This window comes from Echeneis naucrates, chromosome 9 (assembly GCF_900963305.1).
Source record: "Echeneis naucrates chromosome 9, fEcheNa1.1, whole genome shotgun sequence".
In the NCBI taxonomy this organism is placed as follows: domain Eukaryota; kingdom Metazoa; phylum Chordata; class Actinopteri; order Carangiformes; family Echeneidae; genus Echeneis; species Echeneis naucrates.
The window spans coordinates 13,880,854-13,907,113 of NC_042519.1; the positions used below are offsets into that span (position 1 = coordinate 13,880,854).

The 26,260-nt window shown below is 39.2% G+C and overlaps 1 protein-coding gene across 1 annotated transcript in view; it reads left to right on the forward strand.

Moving 5' to 3' along the window:
* The window catches only part of grid2 (glutamate receptor, ionotropic, delta 2), a 427,408-nt gene that overhangs the window by 248,836 nt on the left and 152,312 nt on the right, over nt 1-26,260 (forward strand). Inside the window, exons 3-4 of the mRNA XM_029511194.1 lie at nt 486-773; nt 14,734-14,939. Of these exons, the coding sequence (XP_029367054.1) occupies nt 486-773; nt 14,734-14,939 (494 nt within the window). The remainder of the gene's footprint in view (nt 1-485; nt 774-14,733; nt 14,940-26,260) is intronic.

Consider the following 26,260-nt stretch of genomic DNA (forward strand, 5'->3'; position numbering starts at 1 on the left):
AAAAATGATATAAAAATGTTTTAAAATACTTGATGTCACTGAAGGTTTGTCTGCAATTATTGACGTCGGCAATACAGGAAAAAAAGTTTTTAGATTTAGCACACAGCATGCTCCTAAACTTCTGTCACATATGTATACCTCTTTTTTATATATACATATATAGATATTGCAGAAAAGGAAACTTTGTAATGCATACTTTAACAATGAAACAATTTCTCTCTTTCACTTGGTGCTGCAGTGTGATGACCTGTAGAATAAGAATTAGTTTCCTTACTGTATGCTTTGCACAAATAATTACTAGGATCAAAAATATAACTTGGTGTTGCCCGTAGTGGAACATATTTTTTGTTTATTTATTTTTTTACTGCTAGTACTTCCTAGCATGAAATGAGTAGTTGAATCTTTGCCTTAGCTTTATAAGTTTTGAAAAATGAAACAATCCCCTTCTGGTTTCCTCCTTCCTTCCTTTTCTCCCTTCCATGCAGCCTGCGAGCTGATGAACCGTGGTATCCTGGCCCTGGTCAGTTCAATCGGCTGCATGTCAGCGGGCAGTCTCCAGACTCTGGCTGACGCCATGCACATCCCCCACCTCTTTATACAGCGCTCCCCAGCAGGAACACCTCGCTCTGCCTGTCCACCCACCAGTCGCATCCCTGGGACAGATGACTACACCCTAATGGTCCGCCCACCTGTATATCTCAATGAGGTCATCATGCAAGTGGTGTCTGAGTACAGCTGGCAGAAGTTCATCCTCTTCTACGATTCTGATTTTGGTAAGTAAACATTCACGGATACTAATTAAATTGAATCACTAGATGAACTAGAACTAACGTCTATAGTAAGTCTAATCTACGGCGTTCGTCTGATGTAACGGTACCAATGGTTTCCCGGCATGACAGGGCATTAGAGCGCAGACAGACACATCATTATGTAAGTCACAATCCTGTTTCTGGCCAAAAAAACGAGAACACCTACAGTATGCAGACATGAACATGTGTAACGACACATGCCCACAGTCATGAATCTATCTTACTTTTATTCATTTTTCATGTATTTTTATGCTGGTGACACGTCAGTCTGCCTGCATGAACGTACTCGCTCTCATTTTACCCTCCTTCTGTGTCTCTCTCTGTCTCCTTGCTATCTCTCTTTCAAGTCCATTAACTCTGACATTAGACAAGAAACACCCTCTGTCCCTTTTATAAAGTGTCACTTTGTTTCTTCAGTCTTTTAGCTTTCTTCCACAGAGATATTATTTAGCTTTTTCATGTGCAAATACAAGCGTATTATAATTTGTAGGCGTGTTAAGCACGCATGGTTTGTTTGTATTGTACATGTGGAGTAGAAGCCTGCTTTGTGACCCCAACTAATATATTTGCATGATTATATGTTGTTACACAGCTGTCCCTCCTTTGGAAATAATCAAACTCTCTCAGGCACCCTGTTTACTCCATTATCCTGTCAAGAGCCTAAATGACTCTGGTTTTCACTTAACATACCTATATTTGACTTTCTTTCAATATACTATAAAGTTTTTTCTACATTTCCCCTAATGGGAGTCCTTAATATTGTTTTTTCTTTGGCACAGTTAGATGTAATGGTAAGTTAACATTGACTGGAACAGCTAATAGGCTGAAACTGATGACAACCACTGAGTGATGTCAAAACAGGAATATAATGGAAAACACCAGGTTCTTGTGGCATCATTCAATAGTGAGTGACAGAAATATAACAAGGCCATACATAGCAGTATAATAGTTTTTTTCCTTGGGTGGTTCAGTGTTCAGTGGCTCCATTTCCTTTGTTGTAGTCAATTAACACCATTAGTGTGCTGTATGCATTGATCCTCAAAGGGAACTCTGCAATGGAAATGTTTAGAAACTCCTTTTAGAGGCTTCAGAATTTATCTTTCACACTATTAAAGCAATTTATCAATGTATTGAAACTGTCATATATCCAAGTGTATTTTAACTTGTGAATTCTACCAGAATTCTACAGTTTATGTTTGATGAATATTGAATGGGGGCTAATGTGGGCCATCTGGAAATGCTAGTCCCACCCAGCTGAAATCAGTGCAATAAATTAAATTACATCAGTTCTGAGCAACGTTTGGATGGAGGATATTTATCCAATCTGTACGGCAGTTGGCAGGCTAAAGGTGTGCAGTGAAACAATGGCCAAGTGTGCCAAGTACTTGTTCTACTCAGTGTCTCTATTTCAGTGTTTAGCATCTTTTACATTTTACCGTTTATACCATGACATCAACAGTACTGAGACTTAGCCATGTTGAATTGAAGGGCAACACTTCTATGTAGCAACAGTATAATAAACTAGTTTTTATAAAGAGAGGCAATTAAATAAAGTTGAGGCACCATGCTGACTCCAGCAAGACCTCTCCATAGGGACAGACTGTGAGAGCATGGGTTGGCTATATAACTACCGTGCATTTTTACTACAAGTTGTCAAAACAAATAGTTATGTGCAGAATATTGATGGTCAAAGCATTTTCCAGCTTTAGAGATCAGCAGCAGCAAATGTACTTTAATTAGTTATTTTGAGTTTTCCACAGCCTGCTCCACTCCAAAAGCCTTCACTTTACGCCTCGAGACCAACCTGTAAGGAAAACGCTTTTACACTAACCTTATCCTTACCCTATCTACAGTAGGACAAAAGAGGGCCAATGTAGGATTACCAATTTCCCTTAACTTGAGAGCCTTCTGTCAAATAGTTGAAATTGTGATTTAAATTCAGTATTTGTTCCTTATTATCCATCCATCCATCTTCTACCACTTTTCCGTTTCTGGGTCGTGGGAGTGTTGCAGCCAATCCCAGCCAACGTTCCAGGTGAGGGCAGGGTTCACCCTGGACAGGTCACCAGTCCATCACAGGGCCAACACACAAAGACAAAACTGAGACGAACAACCACTCACGCTCGCATTCAGACCTACGGACAGTTTAGAGTCACCAGTTTACCTAGAAATCTTTGGATGGTGGGAGGAAACCAGAGTGGCCGGAGGAAACCTACGCAGACACAGGGAGAACATGAAAACTCCATACAGAGCACTAGCCACTACGCCGCCGTGCTGCCCCTTGTTCCTTAATGTGGAATAATTAATGCAAAACATCCACAAGACATACCCCATGCAAACACACATGAGACACATACATATGCATGCACTGCTCGTCACAGACGTTCATACTCCACTTAGATCCCTCAATCCCCCTTCTGCTCTCTGGCCACTGATTCAGCACACAGATCCTCTGGGTTTCGACAGTACTGTTCTCTCAGGCAAAGAAGGCCCTTTAAAGATATCATTGTTTTTCCCTAACGGTCTCACCCCATGTTCAAGGAGAGAAGGGAGAGACAAGAGCACGAGCGAGAGAGGGAGAGAGAGCAAGAAAGCGAGGCCGAGAGACAGAGATGGCCTTTTAAGATGATAGTAATGTTCCCAAAAGGCCTCGCCTCTGTACAATGACAGTTCTTTAGAGAACAGACAGCCAAGTGTGTCCTCTTAAATGAAGCAACTGCAACTGTCCCAATCCCTATTTTCAGCTCTACTGGTGCGTTCCGGACACTGAGAACACATGTTTTCGCTCTATTATCTCACTCTCTCTTTCCTCTCATAGTTTATCTCTCTATCCTTCTTGTGCTCTTCTATTCCATTTTTGATGTCACCTTTGTTTTTGCAGTCACTCCCTTTCCGTTTTACCACTTTTGTCTTACATTCACACTGTAAAACCTGATAAATGATGAAAACATAAGTGACGAGTTACCTCCTGGGTGACCTTGCCTATAATCCTTTCAGAGCTATACTGGCCTTGCTGGGCAAATGTAGGAAGTACCACTTAGTGGTAATAACACAGTTGGCATTAAGGTGATTTGTTTTGTTTTGCTTTTAGCCAATGACAAGAGGTGCCTGAGGCACAGTATTAAAAGGTTACAGCTGAATGAAAGAGCTGTTTTAAAGTGTGATGCTTGTTGCAAGTTGCCACTCTTTTATTCAACGAAAAATGGGTTGATCAATAATACTGATAGTGAATGGCCTTTAATCTTATCAAAAGTAGACATGTCACAAAAAATTGTAGCAGTAGAAGCGTCACTGAATCACCTATCCAAGTCCAGTATTGGGTCCTCAGTTTTAGAGCCTGGATCCATGTTCAAGTCAGAGAGGAGTCTGAGTCGAGTCACAGCATAGATTCAAGTCAAAATTGTGTCCAAGCTTATTTCCAAACTGTCACCTTTCCAAGGAAATTTACTTCCTGCATATGACACAGTAGCCCAACAAATGCACACCTATGAGTTCATACAAAATGTTGTTTATGGAAGAAGTAAATATAAATATAAATAATAAGTAAATAAACCTCTTCACTTTGCTCATCAGAGTGAGAAATAGGACAGTGAGAGAAAAATTTGTCATGCAATGAAAATCTCAACCACCCATTTTGGGTTCAGAGGTAGGAAAGTGAATCCCACACTAAGTCTGTTTGTGTTAAAATGTCACATCGCCCTGTTGCACCTGCCTTTTTGTAGTGGTAAACAAAGAAATATACATGACAAGGCAGGTAATGGTGAGGTATTTAATGAGCAGAGAAGAGTAAGACATAAGAAGGAAAAGGGACTAAATATAACCAGACTTTGATGAATAAGTAATATTTGTTAAAAAGGAAATTGATACAGAATCAGATTTTAATCTTTAATTGAATACATGAAGACTTGTAAAGGGAGATGACAGTGATGAAAGATGACTTATAGTAGTCATGTGAAAAATCTCAGTGTCAGTTTGAGCTCTGCAGGTTTCATATAGTAACACCTCAGACAGATGCTTGGGAGAGGATACTTTCAGTGAACACAGAAATCGTGAATGTAACTGGATGGATTGATGCCATTTTTCAATATCTTCTCCCCACTACTCAAAATGTACTTATTGGTATGGTCGTCATATAACCAGGTCTGTGTCTTTTGGTTTAAAGCTTGGCTATATTCTCCATCTTTAAAATTAATTAATTAATTTAGTTTGATGAAAAATATAAAAAAAAAAAAAGTTTTTAAAACCAAAATGAATTATGAAACAATTTTTACTTTGAAAATGCCAGCTACACACCCATGATGTCACCCAACCCATACTGTAACTCAAATGTATTAGTGACACAAAAGGCTCCAAGAGCTCATGTTGTCAGAGTGAAGGGAAGAAAGACAGGCGGAGTAATGAGGCAAACCTCTGAAAATCTATACTCCTTACATGGATTGTGTCTGGACCTTGCCGAGCAAGTGATGAGGTGCCACATTTGAATCATCTGAACTGCAAGGGACAAAACTGAGTGAGGAAGGAGGGAAAGAAGTGAGGAATGCACTTCTGCAAACTGACAAGCATGAAGTTGTTTATAGAGACAGGGAAAAGACAGTAAGAATGATGTGAGATGAAGGCCTAGATGGATGTCTTTTTTAACTATTGTGAAGCCCAGAGACGCCTGTTGGGTGGGGGGGTGGGTGAAAAATACATAAAAGCTCTGCCAAGCAAGACGTGGGAAAGTTGATAATACAAGCAGATTCAGAGGCATGGAGGCAGAGAGGTACAGTCATAAGCCAAATGCCAAAGATTTACAGGCTTTACATAGGGAGGTCATGTCTCACTTTGTCTCCTCCAGTGTAGAAATCATCACAGAGCAAGAGAGAACACAAGATAAAAGAGATTGGAAATATATAAAGAGAAACAGAAACAGTAAAGCAGAGAGAGGATGGGGACAGAGATCTAAAGGCATAGCAGATCAGGTAGGGCAGAGTAAAAGTCAGTCAGGAAAGCAGATAAACACAAAAACACTCAAGACAAAAAAAAGGGGGTTGGGGGTTTCAAGCTTTTACACATTGTGTGACCATAGAGAAGTAGTTTCTATCCTTGGAGGACAATGGAGGTGACATTTTGACAGAGAAAGGGCAAAGGGGACAAACTGAAGCAAAGTAACATCAAGAGTATGAATATTCAGCCCACCGGTGATGGAAGATGGAAGCAAAATGGCAGACTGAAACTAAAAGTTAGAATAGCTTTTGGTGGCCATTGGAGGGCAGCTTGAGAGCCATGAACAAAGGAAGCTGAATAAACCATTTCTTATATACTTCCTTCTCCATTATTCCCATACACCCTAGTTCTGCACTCAGGGGCTATTCAAAGCTGACTACATTGTGTTGCACAGTACTATGTGGAATCTGATATCCTGCTACCCAGGTCCTAGGTGTCTGGGTTTTACAAATGAAAAGACTGCAAAAGCATGCTATTATATTGTATCCCAATTTCTTGAATAGGAAATATATCAGTAAATATATCCTGTATATCAGCAAAAGAAAAATATAGCATACATACGTTCTGCTTCACAGGCTCTAGTGGTGTAGCGGTATAAAGAAAGAAGCACAAAAGTGTAACCAATGCACGTAAACCTTCAATAAATGTAGACATTTATGTCTGTTTAAGGGAGGGTTGGCATTGGTACAGTGACAACAATGGCAGCATATTGTCTCTGCAAAGAATCAGAAAGGGGTCAACGGGGTTAGAATCTGATGGGGCTTGTTTTAAAGGAAAGTGTGCTTGTATTTAAAATTGTTTATGCTAATCAAGTGCTGATAATCATCAAATGGCATGTGTGGTGTCAAAGTGGCTTAAGCCATCAGAATGTCAAGATCAAAATAGACCACAGAAATTGGAAGAAAACAAGAAAGAATGGAGATGAGAGAAGTGGAAGGGACACGGAGGGTATGCTCAGGGGAGAACAGAGGATGTGTGAAGGGGAGCTAAAGTCAGAGTAGATTTTGGGGAGACAGAGAAGGTGAGACATGCTTAAAAGGTGCCTCGCCTTTATAGAGTGCTGTTTTTCTTATTTACAAGTGTTGGTTAAGCTCTCTGTGGGGACTCTGCGAATGTGAAGCCTCAAGCTTCGAGGGAAAAAAGTGTGAAACAGACAGAGTGGTGGACAGAGATAGGCACTTAGATCTAAAGGAATAAATGATTTACACATCGATAGACAGCTGAGAAGAATACTGATGTTTTAGAATTTGTGAGTGTTCACAAGTGTTTTGTGAAATTCAGCTCCACTGTAGAGCTGAATTTCCCAAATTTAGGTTCAGATTCCAACAGCTGGTTGCTTGAATATTTTCAACCACAGCTTCAACTGAGATATAAATTCTCTAGACCGAGGCTTATGGGAAACAGGCCTGAAGTCCATTTTGAGGCTCAATCCATATTTTAAGAACCACTGCCTTTGAGCCATACAACAGTGAAATGCCTGGGGCAGGGATAAGAATAGCCAGAAGTAAATGCTGAGGGGAAATAAAAAGCAGAGAGATAAAGATGTTGGTCTAACAGCAGAAGAGATTGGACAGGAAATAGCATGAGATGCGATTGCACACAAAAAAAAAGATTTTCTTGTTTAAACAGTGCCTTACTGAAAGAAAAATGAAAAAAAAAAAATGTTGTCTTGAAAATGTTTTTATTTTCTTGGGTTAATCAAATTAACCCTTTCCTGGATGCAATCAAAACGTGATTGCATCCATACAAATTGAATGGGTAACAGGTGCATCTCAACAAATTAGAATCAAGACCCTTAAAAAATGATTTTAAACACAGAAATTTAGCACTGAAAAGTACATCTGTAGAACTCAATACTCGGTCAGGGCTCCTCTTGCGTGAAAAGTAAGAAACTGGATGGTCAACATCATCAGTATCTTGTAGCAGCACAGCACTGGCCCCAACGGCGCTGGTATGAAACTACAACTTTAAGGGGAGAGAGAAATCGGCAGCAGCGATTTTACACTTTCAAAGACATGTTGGCACTCTGGAGACCACACAAAATCAACCTTTGGACTCAGCAAGTTGGTTAACAGATGGACCATGGTGGAGAAGTTGCAGCAAAAGCTTTGATAATAACCGGCCATGCCTGGGAACCGGCGCAGGGCTCTCCTTGTGTGTGGAAACATTTTCATGGGGAACTCTGAAATGGTGGAAATCATGGCTTCCACCGGACGCCCCTGTCCCCACCTCACCTGCCTAACACATGAATTACTCCAGCAATGTGCTGTAGCATGGATGTGTTCATTCTGTGGCTCTGCTGAGGTGTTATGGAAGCCCATGATCTGATAGCAGCTTCCAGCTCTTCTTTGTTGTTGGGTCTGATGTATCACATCTTCCTCTTCACAAGAGGTTTAGTTTGTTGGCCGATCAAGCACAGGAATACCCCTAAACCAGGTATTTGTACTTTTAGTGGTATGGGCAGATGCCAAGTCATGCTGGAAAATGGGCTGGTCAGCAGAGGGAAGAATGAAGGGCTCTGAAAATTCCTGGTAGATGGCTGTGCTGACTTTGGACATGATAAAACACAGTGGACCAACACCAGCAGGTGACATGGCCCAAACCGCCACTGACCATGGAAACCTTACACCGAACCTGAAGCAACTTGGATTCTTTGCATCTCCTCTCTTCCTCCACACTCAGAAACCTTGATCTCCAAATGAAATGCAAAATTTAATTTGCCCTCTGAAAAGAGGGCTTAGGACCACAGAGCAACAGTCCAGTCCTTTTTTGTCCTTAGCCCAGGACGCCTCTGACATTGTCTCTGGTTCAAAAGTGGCATGAAACAAGGAATAGGACAGTTGTAGTCCATGTCCCGGAGCTCTCGCAGCACTAACTCCAGCTGCAGTTATCCCTGTAGCTTTTGCGCCTTTTGCTACCACATTTTTTCCTTCCATTCAACTTTCCATTAACGGCCTTCGATACAGCCATTTTCTTTAGCAATGACCTTTTGTGCCTTACCCTGTCAACGACCGCCTTCTGGACCACTGTCAAGTCAGCAGTTTTCCCCATGATTGTGTAGCAACTGAACCACATTAAGACACTATTTAGTCTCAGGATTTTGAACGAAATAGCTGATCAGACTGTGACACCATGAGTCTAGGTTATTGAACTTTTTCACAATATTCAAATTTTGAAATTTTGTGGTTCTGAATATTGGGCTTGCATTAGTTATAATGGCTGGCTGATGAAGCTCATTGGTACAGTGCATGCTTTTTAGAGGCTCCTGGTTCCAACCGGAGTCACAAGGCAAATCAGTGGTAGGCTTGTACTGGTCCCAAGCCCAGATAAATGGGGAGGGTTGAGGCCTAAAAACTGCAACCAAATCAATCATGCAAGTCACAGAGCTGACTTTCTGGAGCGACTCTAAAAAATTCTAATCATCAAAATTAAAAGAAATAAATTGTTATGAAATATATCAGTGTTTGTAATGCATCTATATGATATATCAGTTTCACTTTTTGAATAAAACTACTGAAATAAATTAACATTTTGATGAAGATATTCTCATTTATTGAGATGCACCTAAATCTGTTGCTACAACCAGGATGCAGGGATATGGCTAGTAAGACCACAACCACAACTTGTGGGTGAAAATATTATCTTTACATTTCTGTACCAGTTGTCAGTCACTACGGAATTATAATTGAAGATTTTGAAGGTGACATGTTTTGGCAGTCAGTACTGCTGTACTATTGAAACTGCATATGTACCCCACAGTTTTCTTGAATGGATGGATGGGGATGGATAGATTATTGAATGGAACGATTGATAAAAAAAAACACATTAGTTAGCTGAAAAATTGTAGAGAATATTTGACTTTCCAGCAAATGATAAATGGCAGAAACTACTTAAGGTTGGAGAAAGATGTTCACGTCTGTTGGACTGGTGCTGACTGTTGGTGGTATCCACTGAACCGCAGAGCTTGTTCCTCACACAACTCTGAGCTGAGATTCAACCCAATAGAAAAGAAAGCAAACTGGGGAAACTGAGGGAGGCTTCAAACGGGGCGGCAGTGGCTCAGTGGGTTGGGACCTGAGGTGGGAACTGGAGAGTCGCTGGTCCTATCCCGGCCAAAGAAAAGTAAAGTGTTGACTGGTGGATGGATACATGCCAGTCCACCTCTAGGGCACTGCTGAGGTGCCCCCAAGCAAGGCACTGTTCCCCCCCGAATTGCTCTAAGGTGCGCTGACCTATAGCAGTGCCTTCATTTCACTCTGGAAAAATCAGTGCTGCGTCTTGCTGCGGGGGCTGTGTGTGTGTGTGTGCGTGTGTGCGTGTGTGCGTGTGTGCGTGCGATTGTCTGTACATGTCTATTTCAGTGTTAATTGAGAAAAAACTTACGTTGTGTGTGCATTGATTCCCTCGGTGTGTGTAACAATGACAGTAAGAGCGTTCTTCTTTAAATAGAGAGTAGTAGGGCAGTAGAGAAGGATGAGGAGGAAGCTGGGAAAGAAAGAACAGCCCCCTCTGAGCTGGTTGGTACATGCAGGTTAAATCCCTGCGTGCTGTTGGCTGCTACACTACATTACCTCTAGCTTCCACTTTGAGCCGGGGACTTAGGGGATAGATTGGAAAGGGGGGTGGGGGGGCTGACAAACAAGGAAAAGGACAAAAGCACCCCACTAATTCTTCAACTTTAATTATATCTATCCATTACATGGGGTTGAATCTTCCTTGAAAAAATACTTTTCAATTCTTCGTTTAAACATTTGAATAACAATAATCTCATAATGCAAGGTGGTAAAAGATGCTCTGGTTTGTCACTGTTCTTGTCCTCATTGAAAACACGGCCTAGTACAAACATCCATTTAAATCTTTTTGGTGCTCTATATTATGAAAGGCAGTGACGAACACTTTCAAGCAACATTTTGATAAAGAGTATGAATGCTCGGGGTCATAGAGACATTTAAACTTTTTTCTTTTTTCATGTTGCAAAAGCCACTTCATTCAAAGGGAATAGCTTTGCAGCATTAATACAGTCATCCATATTAGATGAGATTAAAGAGGCCTGGGACTGTGGGGATGCACAGTATGTATTTGCATCAGAGACTCAGAGGAGTGGTTGAGCGAGGCGACAGCGCTTGGGGAAAGAGCTGTTGAAGTGATGGGTGATCATGGCATTTATGGACCAGCACTGTCTCTCAGAGGAATGTTTCTCAAACAGATGGTTGCCTGGGTGGGCAAGGTCGGTGGCAATTTTACCTGTATTTTTATCTGCTATGGTGTCCTGAAGCTCCTTGATGGCAGGCAGTCAATGATCCGCTTAGCAGTGGCTATATGCTTAAGATGTGTCCTTTGAACAGCAGGAAGCAGCCACTCTCCCAACTTTGATGGAAGAAATCTGGATGCTTTTGATTGTTACTGTATGCATCTAAATTAGCATATATTTCAGAATATTTTTTCTGATTAAAACAGCCCAGTTCTGAATAGCTCACTCACCACCAACACTCAAAAAAAATGAATCATAGCAAAGTTTATTATTAAGTATTTGCCTCTATTTTATTTTAATTGAAATGTATTTATTCAAATTCCTTGGAATGAGCATATATCTGTTGATTGTGAAAACAGTTACATTTAATCAGTTAAAACGTACGTACATGGTTAAATATAGCTAGCTGTATGTGCTTATGAAATTGAAACAAATTGGATGTATTGATGATAAATATATAAACCTTGTTATTGTGGATTTAAAATACATCGAGTTTATTAGTACTATTACATAAATCTCTTTCTTACTCATTTATGTTTGACTGACAAATATGCATTGCTTTAAGTTTATTAGTTTGTTTATATTTAAACTGTGTAATCCAAATTAATGGAAATTTTATATCCAAAATCTTGGATACATTTGGCCTAAATATTTTTGTGAGTGAACCTCCACATTTACTTTGCATGTCTGAGTACATTGCTAAAACAGCTCCTAGCCTCTTCTGTTTATTAAAAATTATATTTCTTTTGTTAGCTTCTCAGCTTAGAATAGCTACTTCTTTGTCTGTTTTTGTTTATGACCTTCAGAGTTCTTGCTTTAATTAAAAAAAAAAAATCTGTAACCTACAAATATATTGTTTTTATATTTTAATGCAGTTAGTTTTGGTGAGCTGGAGTGACACAGTTGAATTTGCTTTTATAAGCTTCTCATACAGCAGCAAGGTAAATGCATTAGACACACAACCTGTAATATAAGCTACCGTGGAAAAATGATTGATGATGGAAAATAAAGGCAGAGAAACCGTCCAGTCAGTCACCAAGGCAAGCAAGGATACAGAGAGAATAGCTTACATGTGACAAAGAGGCCTATAATGCCACAATTAAAATAGGTAGATCTGACGTGATGCCCATAAATAATGTACAGACATCAGTGCTGATTGGGGAAAACTGGACAGGCATGACATGCCTGAGATAAAGCAAGCAGTGTCATTCACTGGATCCACTGCATTGTTTAATTTCTTGTTCCATTGTTGACAAAGCTTTTTGCTTATGTTAACACATATCTTTCTTATGGAGACTTAAATACTCTTAGATAGTGTGAAATGTTTACATAGCTCAGCTGGCAGTACCAGGATACAAAGCCTGCTAAGACATAGAGCTTGTACTATGTGTGTCTGTGTGCATGTGTGCAATGATACATCTTTCTGATTCTGCTCTGGTATTTCTTGATGAGGATGGGAATTTTATTGGGATGAAACACAGAACCTTGCTAAAATAAAGCGCAGTATGAATACCATCTTTGTATTTGAATAACTAAGTTGATATTTGTGTCTTATATAAATGAGACTGAGATCATATGTGTTATATTTTATGTCTTACTTTTGTATTAACAGGTCTAATTCAGAATTAGAAGTACTTTATTAATCCCCTGAGGGAAATTCTGCTGTTTTGTAGTTTATCTTCTATTAGATAAGGAGTTGTAAGGTCTGATGGCAGTAAGGATGAATGATTTTCTAAATCTTTCTGTCCTGCATCATAGATACGTGTATGTAGGGCAATGTGAGATGTAGATGGAACCTGCTGTGGTTTCACTGATCCACTTGGAGGTTAAAAAGTGAATGGTCAGAGTATTTTAAGATGGTTTCTGCCTTCCTCTGTGCGTATCACTTCACCACAGCCCAAAACGATGGAAGGATGCTCTGTACGTATACAGATGGAAATAATTAGGGTCACAAAATCAGGGATGATAATTTTGTTTGCGGTGATAATATTGTTATAAGTAATAACTACTATTAGTACAAATAATAATTTCTACTAATTAACAATAGTAATTAGATTTTAATGGGTTGATAACTCTCTGCTCCAGGACAGATTAGCTGTTGTTTGCCCACTAAAGATGTAATGTTGATGTCTCTGTTTGCTCATCTGCCCTTTTCATCACAATCAAAAAAACTAAGAGACAGAACAATATAACAATTAGAAGACAGGCCATGATTGATGATCTGTGAGCAATGATGAAATGTAGTACTTATTCATTCCACGTTGTGTTAACGCACCAAGACGTGCACATCTCCATGCATACAAGTTCATGCGCAGGCAGAGGCACACTGTTCCAATTTAAAACTGCCTTTTAAACAGAGTGGATGCCCGGTTGTCTTCCTTTTGAGTTCTTCATCTGCTAATGTGTATAATTGTTCTGCTACATTCATGTGAGAAAGGAAAGTTACAACGTATAGAATTCAACTTTCTAACCACGAACTACTATTGTTTTGCTGTCAACACCTTTGTTTCAATGTCATGTTGTTATTGCTGAAAGAATGACAATATTCCCTCTTAGTCTCCTCACTGTGGGATAAGTGTTTATGTGATAACTGACAGACACAAACTGTTGAAAATATCTCCCAGTGTCCTTGTCTTACCTTCTCACCTCACAGCCTGCTTGAAATTGTTAAAATAAGTGTCACTTGCGTGAACACGATTGCGCTTGTCTTCCATCTAAATTAAATTCTTTCTGAACCAATGTCGTTGCACGGTGTCTCTTCTCATAGCATACGGCCAAATCTCCAAAATTTGGCGTTGATGTAATCACACCATCCCCTAAGCCCTCTGGCCCTTAACAAGTCTAATCAATCCCGTTAATTGCTTAGCCATGACACTGGCAATGACGGCAGTGTCATCCATTTTCCATTTCAAATACATCATTAGGTAGTTGCTTTACATAGACACACACACACACACACACTCCAAGACATCATTATCAGTGGTTTCAACCAAAGTATCTTAATTAGGATTACCTTGACCCTCAATGTAGCTCATTAGGAACAGGGGAGACCAAGCAGTGAAAGTACTAACACCAGTATCCTGCTTTTGTTGTCATACCAATATAACTCTTCATTGATGTAATTACAGGGGTTTGGTGAATTAATCAAGATTCTCAACACTGTCATGAGTTATTCATTTTCTCATCTCAATATATCTTGGATTCAGCAAGAAAAGCAGCCGTGTTGATGAATCTCCCAAAGATTTCAGAAGATACTGAAAAATCAGACGTTTTTTTGTTTTTATTTTTTTAGATCTGGTTTATTCAGGAGAAATAGGGTTTGTTAAGACGGTCTAGGTTTGGATTCATGTTATTGGGTTTAGCTCTTGGCAAAACTGAATATAATCAGCACAGAAGTTAAGCTAATGTAAATAAATGAGTTATTTGGCCATGGGTAAGCATGTTTGAGGAGAAATGCCCTGATGGTGAGGAATCATTTCCATTAATCGCTCATGATTTGAGATATTTACTCAACATGAAGAGATAAGTTGGTGGCTACAGCAGAGAATAGACTGTGAAGTCAAAGATAGTCCATATGTGTGCTGAATCTGATGGCTTGAGGTTTTTTGTCCAAGAGTCTATGAGGATGTGTGTCCCTCTGGAGCCTTATCTATAGTCACACCTATATCGCTATCTCTCCTTCTTCAGATATCCGTGGTATTGAAGATTTCCTGGACCGGACCTCTCAGCAGGGAATGGACGTGTCTCTTCAGAAGGTGGAATCTAATATCAACATGATGATCACAAGTCTGTTCAGAACAATGCGTGTTGAGGAGTTGCATCGATACCGGGACACACTACGCAGAGCTGTGCTGTTCATGAGTCCAGCCACTGCTAAGGCTTTCATCACTGAGGTAAGCAAAGGGGTTTTGCATTTAAGCTGTATTTCAAGCTTTCCTGACAGCCCTGTCTATTGAGATGTCAGCATACCTGTGATGAACCTATGCTGCTCAAAGGTTAGAACTAGAAAACGGAGGATCTGCCTTTTTCAGGTTTTTATTGTCATGCCACCTAAGTGAGAATGAGATATACTGTCGTACACTGCAGTACACATCGGTAAGATATATTTGGTTTCACTCAGCAGTAGTGTTTTCAGGTTATCAAGAGTGTTTTAAAGGGATTATGTCTCACATTGCCACACATACTCTTAACATGTTAAGAGGCTTGAGGATGTTTCTTTGGCTCAAGTTAGTTCAGTATGTCTCTACCAATTAACCAGATCAGCTGAAAATATAGCAGCTAGTCCTCTCAAGTCCAATGGAGTGTTATTCGTGATGCACACAACATGGCATGGCAGTCATAAGAATCTACATTAGTCATAGGAAAATAATGTTCTCTTTGTCTCAGCTTTTTACGGTCAAGTCAATAGTGATTTCAGAAGCACAGTAACAGAAAAGGGCCATAGTACAACTGGGTTAACAAACAGCATTTAAATCTATTTGTTTTCTTGGATATGTATTTTAAATGCTCCCATCCAACATATGTGTGCAGTCCCACTCCTTGCCATCTAATATCATATCATAGAAGACAATGAAGGGTGTTCCTTTTGCACTTACATATAAATGATATGGCGGTCACGACTGAAAGCAATAGGCTCCAGCATTAGTTAGAATTTATAATTTGAAGCACTACAAAGGGGCTTAATCCCATGTGTCATGTTCTCATCTCAGTTTAATTAAAAGTGACCTCGGAAAGAGCAATCGCAATCTAATTTGGTTGGGGGCGTAACAGGGATGGGGTGGTTGCGGGTTGAAAGATGGGGTGTTATTGTGTATCTGTGAGTGAGTTAATATCAGTGTTTGTGTAAATTTGTGTTGTCTTTAAATTGTGGCATTTAAGTACCTGCTGAGCACACAAACTTTCTGTTATAGTCTGTGTTTGGATAAAATACTGTGTATACAGTAAAGCTTCAAACTTTACTTTGATATTCACTAAACTAAAGTTAGTTTGTTGAACTTGTACACCTGCATATTCTGGACATTTACAAAGTATAGATTGATTTTTCTTTTTTAAAACATGCTTTTTCAGCAACTAGAGGAAAGATAAGTGTCTCAGATACACACCAGTTGTCTTTGATTTACAATCTAGAAACATTAAATATCTTTTCTATAAGAAATTATACTCACCGAGCTGACGCGAGATTAGATCATCTGTCTCCTTAACACACGAGTTAGCTCACAGAACCCCCAAAACAAGGCTGGGTTATTTGTTTTAAGTAGAAACTTCGGCCTGTATCGACAAAAATAAAAAACATGAGATTCACCGCAAGGAGGATTCAAAATATTTGGATAATTGCTGACTGAATGCATCGTTATTGCCACTCAATCATTTGTTTTATGAGCTGTGATCCACAATAGATGTGGAAAATTGTGCCAAGTGATACACAATATGGAAGTGTCGGCCTCAATTTCAGTACCAGAGTACCATAGTTGAGTTTCTCTCTCATTGCTTTGGGAAGGTTGACAAAGAAGCCATTTAATCTAATTTAGCCAGACATCAAGTGGAGAGGGGCTTTTGAGATGAAATGTCAGGGGATGGTAAAGATTGGTGGATAAGATTGATGATTGTTGCTCTTTCCCGCTCTTCCTGGCACAATGCTGAGGATGGTGAGGCACAGGCAGGCAGAGGGACACGTGGAGACGGAGAGACATTACTGGGACCTTGGTTTTTGTTTTATGTTTTTTGTTTGTTTTTTTTTCCCCCTGTCAGAGTAATTTGTGAGGTTATTTGTCACAGAACGCACCTCCCATCCAGATGCAGTATGCCCTGATGCAAGACACGAAATAGTGACAAAGTATTAATAGTTCAGTACAGCGATTAAGTTGTTGGGAGTATCTGTACTTGAGATGTTTTAATTCTGGCGATTTTCACTTTGACCCTTGTCAAACTTGTACTTTTACTGGACTGCATTTCCCATAACCACCTTTGTTGCGCCAAGAAAAGAAGAATTAGAAAAAGCAGGTGTGGTGAATCAGGGTGGTCTGCTTGATGTACATGTCATTTTTTAATCATGTCATGTCCAACATGCTCTCAAAGCCCCTGACTATTAAAAACAGGGATGTGTAGCTTTCATGATCCGGTACACCAGAAAAATTACCGTTACAGTAGCACAGAAGTGTTTGTGTGTGTGTGTGTGTGTGTGTTTATGTGTCTGGGTGTGTTTATGTCTTTGTGAGTGTGTGTACTGAGGGTAAATTGGCTCCCACTCAGCAGTGTTGTTCTGTGTAGTCCTTCATCCTCAGGCCTACAGGCACCAAGCCCAAAACAAATGGTAGCCTTGTGTTTTTTGGCTGGAACTGTACCAACCTTTGTTAGTTGGTTTTCTCATTTTTTTTGGTTGTTTGAAAATATTTAAATTTACATATTGTTTTAAAGCATAATCTTTTATTGGGGGAGCACTGGGCCATAGTGGTTGGTGCTATTGCCCCACAATAAGAAGGTCACGGGTTCGTTTCCAGGCCTGGGGCCTTTCTGTGCAGAGTTTGCATGTTCTCCCTGTGCTTGTGTTGGTTTCCTCCCACCTCCCACGGGTTCTCTTAAACAGTCTCTGTAATTTTCCCTACTATTCAAAGTGACTGTGTTGAGATGGCCAAGATAACACAAACAACAATGAAAGAACCAACTTTGTGTTTTGGGTTGAAAGGGTTAGAAAAGGAATAAATGGATGCAAAACCAATGGTAAGAATTAAATAAGGTAGACAAAGAACCACATTGTCAGGTGAGCGATAACGGTTATTTTATGAGCTCATTTCTTTCTTATTTTGACTTTATCTGTGTTCCTGGGATTTATGGGTTTCATGTGTCTGTGTTGTGTTGGGTCCAGCAGGATCAGGAAATATAATTCAACACTGAGCGGATTCTGGGTGGAATCAGTGGAACCAGTGGAATTTCTTCCACTGTTGACATTTATGCATTTCAACACCACACAAAAATGCATACATTTAATTTCATGCATTATTTTAACTCTTTCATGTTTGTGTGTACCAGCCGCTGCTTATAAAGCTCTTTGATAGTTCATGCTGTACATTTCTCTGTTTGTGGCTGGAGAAAAGAGTCTGTGTGTTTAAGATGCATTTTTGTCAGCGTTTGCATGAAATAAGTGAGTAAGTGAATTAATATATATGAACATGTATTTTCAAAGTAGACAATGTTACCCTGAGTCAAACTTTACCCAGGCTGAATTAGTCTTCCATCTTACTTTCTCTGTCACATATGTATACACTTTGACTTCATATTAGATATGCAAAGAAATGGAAATCATGAATTTTGCCATTTGATCTCAAAGCATTAAAATTTTAAAACGTTGCCATTTTGGGACTATTTTCTGACATTTCTTACTTGAAGGACCATCAAAGGATTTGGAGATTATTCCAGAGATGACAGATGTCGCAAATGAAACATGAAGGAAAATATTCTGTATAAGACATGCTGAATAATATATTCCCTGAATATTGCTGTATCCACTGCAAAGTTTTCGCCAACTATCATCTCTGGCCCCGTCTATGACTGTAAAAACAGGGAATATTAAAACACTGCATAAAGCTGAGACTAAAGTATGACCAGAAGCAGGTCATACTGCATATATATATATATATATATATATATATATATATATATCAAGCACATAACAACAGTGCTTACTTTGTGTGTATGTCAGCATAACATAGTGATCAAAACAACACTGCATATTTCAAAAACATACCTCTTGGATTTGTTGCTTTGTCATTGCCTTGACTCAGTCAGCTGATAAATTGTAATAGCAGCCTGGTACAGGTTCCTTCTTATTTATATATCTTTGATCATATGTCTAGGTCTGTTAAATTCTTTTTTCGCTGACAATTCCTCAAACTCTGACAGAAATGGTGCATACACTATAAAAGCCCTAATATCTACAGTGTGTTCCCTTCCAATGTCTGGAATAGCCTGAAGAACAGAAGGATGTTGTGTTACTTGGTAGGTGGAATTTTGTGGTTAGAGTTAAGGTGGGTGGTTCTGCTGGGAGCTGTGTTTTGAAAAAGTTGTTGAGCTGTTGTCATAGTTTAAGGATTACACTTATTTTATTTTTGTGTGTCCATTTCTTTAAGCTGTTTTCACCATTATTTACTTCTTGCACTTTAAGCAGTAGCCTATTATACCTAAACACAAAAATCAGTTTTAGTTCAGTTTTAATAGTAATGTAACGAGGAACTGAATGTTGTTGGTCTGAATGAACTGAACAATTTAGTTAGACAATTGCATAAATTCTTTGCAGAGGAGATAAAATAAGAAACAAAAAGTAATGGCTTGGCTGAAAGGGTGGACATTTTTGGGGAATTTGGAATGAATAATTGGCAGAGAATTTTTTCGATTAAACATTTTAGATGGTCCACAAACAACTCATTAATTGTCAGTTTTATTTATTGGTCCTAAAGTAGTCTACCAGAGCCCAGTTGTTTCCCTCAATTTTGTCCGTTTTCATTCAGTGAAAGAAATTAAGATGAGGTATGCACAAAAAAAACTGGTCCTTTTTTTTGACAGTTCCTCTCTGTCCATATTTTAAACTCTATAAACTACCTTTGTATGATTAGTATTTGGTTAAATTAGTTTTCCTCTGCAAAAATGTAATCAAAAACAAACAAAAAACCTAAATTGAGATTGTAAGCACATCTACACGTACCACAACAGTCGAAAAATCTGGATTAGACAGTTTTGGTCACCCACGTCCACTGCTTGCTCTCAAGTTTAGGTGAAAAAGCAGAGCGTATCAAAATCATTCATTGAAGTAACCTTGGAGAGACTCAGCTACATGTTTGAGCCTTTCCAACAACCTCTTATCTTCAGTATAAGAAGTTTCAGAAGAGCAAGTTATTCGTCAGTTATTTGTAGTCACTCTGTAATTGTTGGCTTGTAACTGGCAGTGCCTAACACACCGTTGACTGTGCTAGTGCAAACTGTTGCTCTCTGGCAAGCTGTTGGTGATCAGTTAAAGAGCAGTGCTTTTCATAGTACAGATAAAAGGAAAAATCAGCAATACTCAGCCAAACGTTAAAATGCTTAGTCAGACCCAGATGACACAGAGGGAGTCTGTTTTGCACCCAAGTCAATCACCAACAGACATTGATTTGACTTAGGGTGCTATTGGTGTATTAGATGGAGTGCAGGCGCCATGAACAGGACCTTACAAGGTCTTCATTGACAATTCTGGTTCAGTCCAAGCCGGTGTGGTTTGCTGAATGTCATTCCCCTCCTTCTCTCCTTCTGATTTCCTGTCACTCTTCAAGTTGTCCTATCTAGTAAAGCCAGAAAATATAAATACATTTGAATTCATTCTCAATAACCATCCCAGAGGGTCAGGATTAGCAGGCTTCCACTGTTAATGGACCCTTAAATCAGATGTGATTCAGTCCTGCTCCACTGCCATTGATGAATATGTATTTTCTCATCAACATTCTCTGTTTGAATTTGAATGAATGTATTATCTCTGGTTCAGTTTCTGCCCAAGAGCCGTAAAATATATGCTATGGGACAGTGTGGGCTGTCAGGGGCAGCAAAAGACATTTCTGCTGGACATATTATATTATATTATATTATATTATATCATATTATATCGTATTATATAAGGCTTGAATATAAGAAACTAATTGATCTAATGGCCCCTAATAGTCCTTTCTTTTTATGATATTTTAAAGTCACCGTAATTATATTTAGTCTTTTTTTTTTCATATATTTGAGTGGCTAATTCTTTTTAGTACAACAGATGATTTGAACACTTTGGCGTAGATATATAATCTGTCTGACTTAATTGCTAATCATGCTCAGTACTTTTATATGAAAAAATTACTTAGATTTGATTAAATGTCAATGTCTCTTACAGTTGAAGTTAGCAATATATGGCCCTCTGGGTCAGTATGGTCACATTCAATCATCCATATGTTCTCATCCTTTTTGTCTTTGTCAAGGCTTCTTCTCTTGCTGATTGGCACTTGATGGATAAGATTTTTTGCCATTCTTTCAGTCTAAAAACACAGATGGATGAGGTTGCATACAAAGATTCGACAAATCACTAAGCATTCAACCAAAGAGATAGTTAGGCAGACAGTGTCAGAATAATCTGAAAGGGGAAGAAACACTGAATGACTGCTGAAGATAATTGACCTCCTCTGGTTCGCAACATTTTGGTCTTACAGACGATTGTGAATTATTCCTGTAACGTCTTTGCTTTGGCAATGATTATGACAGCAAGGTTGGCTTACCAAGGTTAAATTTAGGGAAGGACACAATGACAAAGTGAAGTGATGTGGGGGGGAGTTGAAGGTTCATGAGGTATTGGGTTTGGGGTATTGAAAATGGGTGGGTAAAGTTGCATACAAAGATGGGTATGGATTGACATAAATGAAGATGTCTTCAGATGAATTCAAACTGGTGGTGAATTATTTCACAAAACTTCAAAAAGTAATGGACAGGGTGCTCAGGGCTTTTGCGTTTATCTCAAATTAATACTCACTTATAACGGCTAAAACCTTTGTGACTTTGAAATTTTTATTTGTCCCTTATAACTAGGCAGAGGGAACATGATTTAGAGGGGCAAGGTGGAAAGCTGAGATTGATAAAGAAACTTAAATGGATGAGAGTAGGAGTGTGAAGGATGAACATTGGCAGAGCGAATAAAAAAAAAAGGTGAAGAATAATGGTAATGTCAAGCTGCTTTTAGGAGGGGACAAAGAAGAATCAATAAAAGAATCTGACAACGTATACACCTCCAAGCAAATCTGCCTTCCTCAGTAAAGTGCGACACAAAGATAATTAAGGGATTCAACATGTTGTGAAGTGGCACCATCTTCAAACACACTGACGGATACCCCAGTCAATACCCCAAACATCGGTTTCTCTAGAGTGCTTAGTGTTTTAATCCTTAATATATTAAAGCAGGAAAACCTCATTGTGATTAGAGGCATTTTAGCCTCAACAGGCAGCAGCACAGCCAAAAAAGTAACCAACAGACAAAGAGCAGCAATTAATACATACAAGCAAACATCAGCTACATTTATGCAAAGAAAATGTAAAACTAGCAAATATTTCTCAATTGAGCACAATCATATTAAAGGTCAGACAGAGCATCTGTAGCCAGACATGGTTTCCTCCAAGTCATTCAACTTCCTCTTAAAAGTGACCTCATAGTGAAAGAAAGTCATGGCTAACCAGCTGTTGTTAGCTTTGGACCTGTTAACTGAAGCTGCACAGAGCAGTCCTCTGACTGCTCTGTAGCTGCGGTGAGCCATGTGACATTTCTCCTTCAGAGCAGAACCGGAGCCACTGTTACCAGCAGCAGAGACTGGGCTGTTATAGCACTACACCTCATAAATACCTCATATCACTGTCCAGTTGAATACTCCCTATGAACCAAGGAAAGACTAATTGCCTGTATCACAGTAAACTGCAATGTGTCAGCAAAATGTGAATCACAGTTTCCTGTCAGGACTGTCACAATAAAATTATAGTGGAAACAGGATGTAAATCATTATTAAAATCATGGAATGTGGAAAAAAAGACTTGTTTGTCTGTTCCTGCATGTGACTGTGGTCCACTCTGAGAAATGACCTGATTTCAGTGTGTTGCTCATGGGCCACATTTTGACAGGAGAAATAAGGAATGACACTGAGTTTCATGAACACCTGTTCAGCCACCCACAGCTGTCCACAGTAGTCGTGAAACATTTAATAGGTTTATACTCTGTTTGGACAAAAGAAAGAGCAGGTCTCTTATCAGGTGGTTTTCCATATTTGCACTGAGAATGAATGAACGTTTTCACACCAAACAGACAGACCCACACACAGACATCAATTTCTCTGCCTACGATTTTCTAATGCAGTTAAAAGGACACATAAAGGCCTTGGCACGAGTTCTCTCCTTGAACTTTACCAGACAGAGGTGGCATTATGTTCTTATCTCAACAAACAGGATGTATGTTTGTGAGTCTGTGTGTGTGTGTGTGTGTGTGTGTGCATGTATGTGGTGTGTGTGTGTGCGCGCACAATGACATTAAGGATTTCTTATCTGTGCACATGGGGGTGGAAGCACAATGATTATGGAGCATTACGGCAAAGATACTGGAAGGTTGGTGGTTTGTGTGTATGTGTGTAAAAGGAGCACCAAAGGTTAGTGCTACTGACTGCCACTAGTACAGCCTCTAATGGGGATGTCAGTAAGTGCTTTGGAGATAGGCGTGTGTGTGTGTGTGTGCGTGAGTGAGTAAGCATGTCATTGTGGTATTTTTTTTCCTTCCCCATTTGCCAATGTGCGTGTCTCTTTTGTGTTTCTCTCCTCTCCCCTGTTTCCCTGCCCTGCCCTGGCTGAACACCCACATGTACAAACACACATACAGTAGAGCTACACACTCTTAATGCACTCTGTGCCTGCAAGCATCCCTACTCTACCACTATCATGTTGTCATCTCTTTATCTTGTCTTTATCAGTTTATCTCCCTTCACCCTCATGCACACACAGACCCCCATGCACACACAATTTTTTATTCAACATGTACAAGTCTCAATACAAGACATAAATCATTCGATAAAATGATGATGAGCAGTTACACAAACAATAGAGATACATTATTGATGAGATGGGTAACAGAGGTGAGTGTGTGATGTTTAGAGGGAAATAATAGAAGCCATGGAATGAAAAAATAAAATGACTTCCCTCCTTCTTTCTCTCCTCTATGTGCTTCCGCTTTTTCGGTTAGGGAGCATGTTTTGGACTTTTGCATCCTCTGGTAATTCCTGTACTCAGTTCCTATGGGAATTTATGCTATTGAAGACGTATTAGATGTGAAGTTCGAATTGTCTTGGGTGAAAGAGAGGGAGATCAGAAAGAGGAAGGTAAAAAGTGGAGAGAGAGAAAGAACAATGAAATGAGAAATGAGAGGCCAGTTTTATGTGAGAGACAAATTCCAGCGGAGTGTGTGCAGTGAAGAAGGATAAATGGGGAGATGATTGTGGATGGGAGACCCATGGAAGAGGCTCGGACACAGATAAAAGCTTGAGATGTTTCAATTCAAGCCTAAGAGTTTCTTTTGGTGCACAACCTTGCCAACAGGTGCCAATAAAACAAAAACCTTTATTTTCCAAAAGCCTCTTACGCTGTGTAGCTGAATGAAAACAGACAACATTGTGGCTTTTAAGAGCACAACCTGACATCTACACTCTTGTGGATTGAATTTGGTGTTTGTTTTTAGTTCTTCTGAGAGCACATGCATTGTCCTTACAACCTCCAGCAGATACAGATACCTGGACAGTGAAACATACGACAGTGTTCAAAGATGTTTTGTAATTGCTATAATACAGTAGTGCTATAGTGTGTAACCCACTTTATACTGTAAGATGAAGTTTTAACCCTTACTCCAAGGTGAACATCTCAAAAGGGATGCAGTCTAGGATAATGTATGAATCTCACTCACTGTCTGGTATTTTTTAGAGACTGGCAGGTATAACTAAGCCTAACCAGCAAATTATATTGACTCAAAAATAAAGAATAAATCACCATTCATTGACAACACAGGATCTCAGGCTTTGGAAATGTATTGAGACGTGCAGGAGAAAACACATTCAAACCTTTTAATTTTTTTATAAAGAGGGAGAAAAATAAAAGACCCGGGCAAATATGTCTTTGGTTAGTCTTAATTGTTCAGCCTGAGTGTGCTCTATCTTTGTTTCATTTACGCGCTTTAAGCCTGTTCTAGGTCCTGCATTAACCCTTTAATGTCCTGCTCAACCATTTGGTAGAGCACATTTTGATATTTGAATGTATTTTAATACATTTACCATGAAGTTTCAACACAACCATTTTGTAGAGGCCTATATTTTAAAAACTTTTATTTTTTTATTTTTTTATTTTTTTATTTTGTTGTTATTATTGCCCCAGGGAAACAAAAATGCAAATAAATAGTTTTTCCATTGCTTTTTTTTCTCAGTGAGGACATTAAAGGGTTAAATCAACACCGTACCTATGTCGTAGGGTAGGGAGGCTCTTCAAAGCCCCCGGCGTAGCCTGACGTGCACCTCCCAAAAAAATGTAACTAGACGTCAAGGCGGCGCAGACCAAGAGGGCTTGGTAGCAATGCATTTCCAGTTCCATGCTAGCTAGCAGTTATATATGGCCTCACATATATACAACAATCCACTTTCACGCTTGCTGGCTCAGGGTCAAATAGTCCTCTCCCCACAGGGGCGAGCTGGAAATTAAACAATACCATGATTTAGAAATGAGAAGATTCCGATGATCTATTATCTCAGCTTTGGTTTGGCTTAAGGTCACATGACGGCTTGGCTTTGTTTTGAAGAAGGTGGTATTTTGTATGTGTGCTGTGTTAAGCATCCTTCATGCTCTCAGAAAGAACTATCGGATTTCTCCTTTGTGAAAGTAATGTGGTTGCTCACAGCTTCTTTTGGTTTATTCTGTAAATTCAGTTTAGCCTTATTAGTGTAACGGACTAAAATAGTTTCCTTGATAGACATTTTCAACAACATTTTAAATTTGACCACAGTACGTCCATGCCTACTTTAATCTAAGTAGGTATAACATAGTTATTATCTTAGCAGAGTGCTATATCTCTAAATACAGCAATATCCTTTTAAATTAACTTCATTTGGATAGATCTCATAGCAGTAAATCATTTTAGAGACAGTTGGGAAAAACAGGATCATATGGGATTATTATGCATTCGTTAAAAGTTCCCTTTGTTTGTGTCTTTGCTTTTATTTTGATAACTCAGATGTGTCTGGTATCCTCAGTGACAAAAAATTGCATATGCATTTAAGTTGTTACTTCGTCTGGAAAGCTAGAGAGCTACTAATATCTCAATAATGCAAATGTGACGCTTCTGTAGAAAGAAACACAACATTTATCTTGGAATAAAAAAATAAAGCAATATTCAGGGGTCTTTCATTTTGAATTGAGGTGAGGTGAGGTGATTAAATGTTAAATTAGTAGCTCAATTTCACAGCTGAGAGAACTGTAAAGAATAGCTTCATGATGGTACGATGAAAAGTCTTTTCACCTTTAAAACTCATGTTAAGGGGATAATATTTTCTTCTTTAAAATTAAAATGAGTTTAATGACTTACATGATGCCAAACTACAATCAGCCTCCTGCCACAGAGTTACCTGTAAAACAGCAGTGCACAGAGTGGTCAGTTCCT